Source organism: Fonticula alba, assembly GCF_000388065.1.
Source record: "Fonticula alba strain ATCC 38817 unplaced genomic scaffold supercont2.11, whole genome shotgun sequence".
Classification (NCBI taxonomy): domain Eukaryota; order Rotosphaerida; family Fonticulaceae; genus Fonticula; species Fonticula alba.
This window is the reverse complement of record NW_009242981.1, coordinates 229,934-238,160: the sequence shown is the minus strand read 5'-3', so window position 1 is coordinate 238,160 and position 8,227 is coordinate 229,934. Positions and strand designations below refer to the sequence as shown.

General features: G+C 67.2%; 3 protein-coding genes and 1 non-coding gene across 4 annotated transcripts in view; 1 reads left to right on the top strand and 3 right to left on the bottom strand.

Moving 5' to 3' along the window:
- Positions 1–42: 42 nt before the first annotated feature.
- On the top strand, positions 43–933 carry H696_05461 (hypothetical protein; the record flags this gene model as incomplete). The annotated part of the gene is made up of 1 exon (XM_009499286.1): positions 43–933. The coding sequence occupies one exon, from the start codon at positions 43–45 to the stop codon at positions 931–933; it is 891 nt and encodes a 296-aa protein (XP_009497561.1).
- Positions 934–1,794: 861 nt separating this feature from the next.
- On the bottom strand, positions 1,795–5,067 carry H696_05460 (hypothetical protein; the record flags this gene model as incomplete). Its single annotated transcript, XM_009499285.1, has 6 exons — positions 4,816–5,067; positions 4,545–4,735; positions 4,322–4,423; positions 4,070–4,204; positions 3,560–3,925; positions 1,795–3,189 (listed from the first exon to the last, which is right to left on the bottom strand). The coding sequence occupies exons 1-6, from the start codon at positions 4,928–4,930 to the stop codon at positions 1,795–1,797; spliced, it is 2,304 nt and encodes a 767-aa protein (XP_009497560.1). The 5' UTR covers positions 4,931–5,067.
- A 640-nt stretch (positions 5,068–5,707) lies between these two features.
- H696_05459 lies at positions 5,708–5,789 on the bottom strand. Its single transcript has one exon. It is a non-coding gene; the product is annotated as a tRNA-Ser (tRNA).
- Positions 5,790–6,669: 880 nt separating this feature from the next.
- H696_05458 (GTP-binding protein YchF) overlaps positions 6,670–8,227 on the bottom strand; it is a gene marked incomplete at both ends in the record, with an annotated part of 3,216 nt that continues 1,658 nt past the window's right edge. The window contains 3 exons of the mRNA XM_009499284.1: positions 6,670–6,891; positions 7,063–7,488; positions 7,687–8,137. Of these exons, the coding sequence (XP_009497559.1) occupies positions 6,670–6,891; positions 7,063–7,488; positions 7,687–8,137 (1,099 nt within the window). The remainder of the gene's footprint in view (positions 6,892–7,062; positions 7,489–7,686; positions 8,138–8,227) is intronic.

Genomic DNA, 8,227 nt, shown 5'->3' with positions numbered 1-8,227 from the left:
CCCCACACACCCACACGCCCACACGCCCACACCCCATCCCCGATGGCCGATATCTCCAAGATGACCAGCGAGCCTGTGGCCGCCGCCAGCATGGCGTCGAACCAGGTCGACTACGCGGACGACTTCGACGAGGTGGAAGACCCGTCGCACCTGATCGAGTGGTCGGACGGCGAGACCGGCGGGCCGGACGACGAAGACCACGGGGCCGAGGCCGGCGGCCCGGACGACATGCACGCCGGGCTCACCAGCCCGGAGCGCACGCCGGATCGCTACCTGCCGCTCTTCGCGGCCAAGTACTTCCCGGTGCCCTTCTGCCAGATGGCCAGCTTCGCGGCGGCCGGCACGGCCGGCGTCACCTCCGAGGCGGACTTCATGAAGTACCAGGCCTGGGCGCGGGAGTTCGCCACCGGCGGCCCGGCCGGCGACCAGGCCCCCGGCGCGGCCGGCCAGCTGGACGTGGTGGCCTTCATCCAGCAGTATGTGGCCGCCAGCCCGCGGGTCACCCTCTCGGTGGAGATCCCCCTGCCGGCCGAGGGCGGCCCCAAGCCCGGGTGCCACTTCTGCCATGGGTGCATCCCGGCCGGCACGGACATCATGCAGGACATTCGCCCCGGGCACACGCGCTTCCCCATCACCGTCATCATTCCCCTGGAGCTGGAGCCGGCCTACCGGGCCGCCGAGGCCGAGGTGGCCGACATGTTCGCCACCTTCAGCGCCCCCCGGCACCAGGTGGTCTCGGCCAGCGGCCGGACCCTCTTCGACAAGATCGTCCTCCCGTGCTTCAATGACATGGCCGTCGGCCTGGTCCTCGAGCGGGCCCTGGCCAGCCCGGACCTGCGCCGCGAGTCGGCCGCCCGGAAGGCTGCCTTCTTCGAGGCCTTCTGCGCCGGGGCCCCGCCGGCCACCGGTGCCCCCAAGGCCGGCAGCCGGTAGAGGGGGACGCATCTGCGCGGGCGGGCCCGCGGTGTGCGCCCCTCTCCCTCCCTTCCCCCCCCCCTCCTCTCTCTCTCTCTCTCTCTCCTACGCACACAATCCAAAACCAAAACCCCTGTAAAATACTTTTCCCCTCGCCCCTCGGGCTGGGCGTGCGCGGGGTGCCGCGTGGCTGTGCGTCGCACATGCTGCACCTCGCTTCCGCCCCCCCCCCTCCCCTCCTATCCTTCTCCCCCGCCCTGTCCCGGCTTCGGATTCCCCTGCTTGAACACACTCGGCCCCGCCGCCCCTAGATAAACGCGGCAGCGCTGTCTTCGGTGGCCAGTGTGTCCACAGTTGCGCGCCTGTACTTCCCTCCATCCCTCCGCCTGCTTCGCTGCGCTTGCCACTGTCAGCCCCGCCAGGTGTCCCCTCCCACGAGGATCGTGAGTTCCGGGCGGGGGCAGGTGTGTGTGTGTGTGTGTGTATATTGGGCTCTTCGTGGGGGAGGAGAGAGGGGGAGAGAGAGCGAGAGAGACGGCGACTCGAAGAGTAGTGCATCTTCCTGCCCGCCTCCATCGTCGAAGGCAAGTCTGGAGGGGAAATCACAAGGGCAATTCCAGAGGGGGAGACAATAACAGGGGAAGGGGGGGGGGGGGGGGGGGGGCACACCACCGGGAAGACGCCCGGGCGCGCGCATCTAGGCGAAGGGAAAGCAGCAGAGCACCGCGGCCGGCGAAGGGAGACCCGAAGGTGCAGGGAAAGAGCCCACCAGCCAGGCGGGAAAACCGCCGACCAGGCGCCCATGAAGAGGGGGGACGGGGGGCGGAGCGGCAAGGGGGCCGCATGTCTCGCAGAGGCCGAGGGCCTCCCTCGGCCAGCTCAGAAGCGACCGCCACCACCGCGACCGCCGCCGCGACCGCCGCCGCGACCGCCGCCGCGGGCACCCGGCTCGATGAACTTCCGCCGGCGGTGCCCGTCCGCCGAGGCACCACCCTCGGCACCGTGCTTCCCGGCCGAGGGCCGGCTGGAGAAGAACTTGTTGCTGCGAGCACCGGCGCCGGCGCCACGGCCACCGCCGCGGCCACCGCGGCCGCGACCACCACCCCCGGAGCCGCCCTCCCGGCGGGTGTCCGTATCGAAGCGGGCCTCCATGCCGCCGACGGCGGCGCGCACCGAGTCGGCCGACGCATCGCCGGCCGCACTGACCCGATCACCGAGAGCCCGGCGCCGGGTGATATCCTGCTGGCGCAGGGCACTCTGCGAGGTGGTGGCCGCCTGGTGAACATCGCGCTGGGTCATGCCGGACTTGAGGGCATACATGCGCGGGCCGGTGGACTTGCCGCCGGCAGATCCCCCGGCATCCTCGTCGTCACTCAGGCTGCCAGTGGGCAGGCCACGCGCGCGGGCCTCATGCCGGGCCTGGCGCCGCCGCAGGAAGGTCGACATGTCCTCGTCACTGTCGGCACCATCATCATCATCGGAGCCAAACATGTCGGCCGTCAGGCTGCTAGCACCGGCAGAGGCCCGCCGGCCCGAGGGCTCGTCGTCCGAGGAGTCCCCGGCCACACGCTGGAACTTGTCCTCCAGGGCCGAAGACCGGAGCCGGCGCTCCGGATGCAGGAGCTTGTACTCCTCGGAGGCGGTGTCGATCTCGAAGGCCTCGTCCTGGAACATGCGCGCGAAGCGGCTGTCCTTGAGGGGGTTGGCCGAGGCGGCGTCCTGATCGGCCGAGGCCTCCTGGTCCTCGCCCTCGACCGGCAGACCGCGGCGCTTGCGCTTGGCCGCCTGCTCCTCCTGCTCGATGAGCAGCGACTCGGCCAGGGCCCGGTTGACCTTTGGCAGCTTACGCTGCAGGGAGATGCGCGACTCGCGGTCCTTCTCGATCTTCTCCTGGATCTGCTTGGCCCGGTACTCCTCGTAGGCGAAGGGGTTGGCCACGGCCATGGCGCGGCTGTACAGCCGCGCGTCCATGAAGTACCCGTGCATGTAGGCGCGCAGCATCGGCGTGCCGACCAGGTGCTCCAGCCCCAACTGGGCCAGCGTCGACTCGGTGACGAACTTGTAATCGTCGTAGACCGTGGTCTGCTTGGTCTCCTCCAGCTCCTCGGTGATGTTGTCCAGGAAGGCGCACCAGCGCGGCGCGGGGCCCAGCTCCGGCACATAGTACGCGTGCATGCGTGGCTCCTCCTGCGCCGTGAGGATCAGGCCGCTGTGGCCGTCCAGGCAGACGTCATTGATGTCGGAGGTGGGCTCGATGGAGCAGAAGGCCTTGCCCTGTGTTGTTGTTGTTGTTGTTGTTGTTGTTGTTGTTGTTGTTGTTGGTGGTGGTGGTGGTGGTGGTGGTGATGGTGTTGTTGTTGTTGTTGTTGTTGTTGTTGGTGATGGTGGTGATGGTGGTGGTGATGATGGTGGTGGTGGTGATGATAATAATGATGATGGTGGTGGTGGTGGTGATGATAATAATGATGATGGTGATGATATTTTTCGCGGGAACGGGTGGGGAGTGGATGAAGGGGAGGGGGGGGGAGACACATGCAAGAAGACCAAGTCCAAGCGGATGGCGGCGCAGGTTAGAGAGGGAGCACAGAGGCCGGCGGCTGGGTCGGAGGAAGGAAAGGAAGAACAATCGCCACGGCACACGCACGGTGTCCTTGTTCCACACACGGATGGACTTCTTGTCGGAGGAGACGATGTTGCCGCTGGCATGGAACTTGATGTCGGTCACCGGGAAGCCATACTGGTGGTCGCGCGCCATGGAGGGCGAGCTCATGCGCAGATCGTAGAGCAGCGCATGCCCGGAGGAGGTGCCCACCGCATAGGTGAGACCGTCATTGCCAAAGCGCAGGGCCGTGATCTCGGGCAGGGCCTCCACATCGGGGAAGCGCCGGAGAACATCGCCGGCCACGGCCAGCGACCCGACGGCCTCGCGCTGGCGCGAGTCCCAAAACTCCACGGTGCCATCCTCCGAGCCGAAGGCGGCAAGGTTGTGCACGGGGTTGAGCTTGGAGACCTGGGTGACGGGCAAGAGGAGGAGGAGGAGGCACCGGAGACGCACACCGAGCGGGGGAGGCGCAAGGATACACATGTCAATACAAACCACCAAAGGGGGGGGGGGGGGGGGATGAGCATCGGCAGGGCGGAGGCGCAAGCGCACGTTGATGGCCTTGCAGCTGGTCTCGAAGGACTTGAGGAAGCGCCCCTGATCGAGGTTCAGGCGCCAGACATCGCTGCTGTCACCGACAATCAGCAGATCGCACGTGCCGCGGTGGTAGGTCATGTCGCGGGCAAACTGCAGGTGGCGGCCGGGGCGTCAGCGGGCCAGTTGAGCGGCAAGGGCGGCAAGGGCGGCAAGGGCGGCAAGGGCAAGCGGGAGGAATGGACAGGATCGGGGGGAGGGGAAACGGACCCGCGGCACGCGGGTGCGGTAGTACAGACCGCCCTGCGAGTGGAGCTCGATGGTCCGGTCGGCCTGCATGATGGCCAGCTTGGTCCAATCGTCGGACAGGAACTGCGCCCCGGAGTTGGGCAGGGAGGAGCGAGAGGAGGGAGATCAGCCAGGTGGATCGGCCAGGGGAGCCGAGAACAAAGACAGAAGGAGGGGAGGCACGGCAAGAAGAAAGGCCACACACCTGGAACTGGGTGGCCTCGCAGTCCATGTGCCGCTCAAAGCGCATACTCAGCTGGCCGAGGTCGTACGAGCGCAGGCGCGGCTTGTACACGCCGATGGCGAACAGGTGCGATCCGTCCGGGGTGTACTTCAGCCGAGCCGCCGAGGTGGGGAACTCGAAATCCTGCAGCAGGTCCACGCGGTTCCGGAAGTCTGCGCGGCGGCGGAGGGTCGTCAGCGGGCGAGGGCGGCGAGGCAGTGGAGGGGCAGGGAGGAGCAGGGAGGGCACGCACCCTGGTCATTGCGCAGCGAGCGCTGCTTCTGGATGGCAATCCACTCGGGGATGGACTTGCCCGAGGTGACGTGGTAGACCTTCACGTCATTGATGGTAAAGCTTTGCATCGACATGATGGCGTTTTACACGGGGGTGGGGGTGGGGGGCCTCCGGGGCTTCGCGATCCAGCGGGACGCAGCGGTGGGAGGGGAAGGGGCGAGGCGCGGCGGCAGCGCGAGTCCCCGGGGAGGGGTGGCGAGGGGACGGCGAGGAGAGGGGGGAGGGCGAAAAATGGAGCCAGGCGCGGGGAGGGCGGCAAGAGGGGGCGGCGGGGGATGGAACGCGCGAGGGGATGGTGGCAGGGGGAGGGGGCGAGAGACAGAGGGAGGGGACTTCTGCCAGGAGCCGGGCTCGGCGGCCTGGCGATACCCACGCACTTCAGATGCCGCGCGCGCGGCCTGAGGGCGGCCGGCCCAGAGGGGCCACCCAGGCGCGGAGCCCAGGCGCGCGAAAGAGGGCCGGGCGACGGGGCACCAGGCGGCGCACCGCGTTGTGCGTGCGCCCCGTGCCCCCGCGCGCCCGCGGGCGTCTCCGCGCCAGCTACCCACGCCGCGGGTCCCGCCGTGGCAATCCCCATCCGTGAAGGCGGCACAGGGCATCCCCCCCCCCTCCCCGGCTGGGACCCCCCCCCCCGGCCCCGTCGGGCGCAAGCGTGGGCCCGAGGGCCGCTGCCGGCTCCCAGGGCGTCTCTGCACGCGCGTGCACGCGCCGCCTCTGCACCGGGGGGATGGTGCCGGGGCAGGGCCACTTGGCGCGGCCGGGCATCGTGGGAGGCCTGCACGTGGTCCCGGCCTGATGTTGGCGGCGAGGGGCGTGATCGGCGCCCAGGGCGGCCGGCGGCAAAAAGAATGCACCGGCGACAGGATTTGAACCTGTGCGGGCAGAGCCCATCTGATTTCGAGTCAGACTCCTTAACCACTCGGACACACCGGTTGCTCACTGGCACCTGACCCACACTTCGCCCATAAATGAAGACTGCTTTTTGAGGCGCGCTGCCCGTTTCCGCCGGCGAGGGAGCGACCCGGAGATTGCTCAAGCGAGAGGGCGAGAGGGGCAAGAGCCGAGTCCGGGGGGGGAGAGAGAGAGAGAGAGAGGTACAGGAGGCGAATGTGCGTCTGGAGAGGGACGAGCCGCGAGGGGACCAGGAGGCGCCGGAGGGGGCACCCCCCGCCAGGCCTTCTTCTTCGGCGCCCCCACACCCCGGAAGTGGCTTCATCGGGCGCCCCACAGGAGGAGGGGGGGATGCCCTTATCCCGCGCAGAGTGAGTGCCCCCGCCGCCTGGCAGGCCAGTTTCATGGAGGCCGCCTGCCGCCACACCCTGCCGGGCTCACCCCGGAGCCCGCCGAGGCGCACATTTCTCTTCCGGTGGCAGCGTGGGAGACGGGCTCTCTCGGCGTCCGTGAGGGGAGGACGAGGCGGGGGCGAATATGTCCCCGGCCGCCCGCATGGGCGAAGACGCGAGGGGGGAGAGAGAGGGAAGGGGACGAGATCATATTTTGGTGGGTGTATTTGGTGGGGAGAGGTGAATGATATAGCGGCGGAGAGAGAGAGGGGGGGGGAGAGAGAGAGAGAGAGAGAGACCCGCCCAGCTGGGCTGAATGTGCATGCCACAGTCGAGCCGGCCACGGGGGGCAAAAGACGGGCAGCAGCAGACGGTGGACGGGAAAGGAAGAAGGGCCCAGGACAGGGGGGGGGTTCTTGGCCTCTTCGTTTCTTTCTTCTTTTCTCCGCGCCCCGCGCGTCCGCTGATGAGGAGCCCCTCTGGCCCTCTCGCCGGAGCGGGGGAGGGGAGGGGAAGGGAGCGCGGCGCGCTTACTTCTTCTTCTGGGCAGTGACGTTGAACTTGAAGAAGATGACATCGCCATCCTCCACAACATAGTCCTTGCCCTTGCTCTTGTACTTGCCGGCGGCCTTGCAGGCAGCCTCGGAGCCCTCCTCCTTCAGGTCGGCGAAGGACATGACCTCGGCCATGATGAAGCCGCGCTCCAGATCGGAGTGGATGACACCGGCGGCCTGGGGGGCCTTGGTGCCCTTCTACAAAAGGGGGCGGGAGAAGTCCACAGCGGGAGGGAGACGGGGGAAAAAGAAAGGCCTGTGAGAAGGGCGAACTATGGCGGAAGGACGCGATTGCATGGCACAAAAGGAGGAGGAGGGGGGGCGGGCGGGCGGGCGGAGATGAGAGGGGGCCGCCGCCGGCACACGTACGCGGATGGTCCAGGCGCGAACCTCGACATCACCCTGGGTGAAGTAGTAGATGAGGTTGAGGGCCTTGTAGCCGGTGGTGATGATGCGGGGCATGATGGAGGTGGTGCCGCGGGACTTGAAGAACTCCTCCTTCTCCTCGGGGGAGCCGAGGGCGGTGGCGGCCATCTCCATGTCCACGCAGATGGGGATGATGGCCGGCTTGATGGGGCTCTCGGCCTCGCGCTCGTCGACCCACTGCTTGATCTTCATCAGGTACTTGTTCTTCTTGCGGATGTAATCGGCCTGGTTGACGTTGCACAGGTAGACCACCGGCTTGGCGGTCAGCAGCTGCAGGGTGTTCAGGTAGTCCACCTCCTTGCCGCTCCAGTCGCCGAAGCGGACCTCCTTGCCGGAAGCGACGTGCTCGTAGATCTTGACGACCATGTCCTGTGGGTGTATGGGTGTGGGGGGAGCCTGGTCAGACGCTGTGAAAGGAGGGACGTGGCAGGTGGGCGAAGGGAGTGGAGGGGCGAAGAAGGAGACACAGAGAGACACAGAGAGACACAGAGAGACACAAACACACAAACAAGAATAAACAAAGATAAACAAAGATAGACAGAAATAAACAGAAATAAACGGACGTACGTATTCCTCCTTGAGGTCACGGTTGGCACCACGGCCGGCACCCTTCTTGTCGAGCTCGTTCTTCTTGCGCTCGAGGAACTCCTCATCCTTGAGGCGGAGCTCGTTGTGGATGATGCTCATGTCACGCACGGGGTCGATGTCGCCCTCGACGTGGGTGATGTCATCGGAGTCGAAGGCACGGACCATGTGGAAGATGGCATCGACGGCGCGGATGTGCGACAGGAAAGCGTTGCCGAGACCCTGGCCCTCGGCGGCGCCCTTCACCAGACCGGCGATATCCATGACGGTCAGATGGGCCGGGGAGACCTTGCTGGGCTTGGCCACCTCGCACAGCCAGTCGAAGCGCTCATCGGGCACGTAGACGTGGGCCTCGCTCGGGTCGATGGTGCAGAAGGGGAAGTTCTCGGCCGGCACGGCGGACTGAGTGAGGGCATTGAAGAAGGTGGACTTACTGCAAGCCGCGGGAGGGGACAGGGGAGGGGGGGGAGGAAAGAATCAGCATACGAGCGCGGCGGAAGACAAAGCAGGAGCAAGGGGGGGG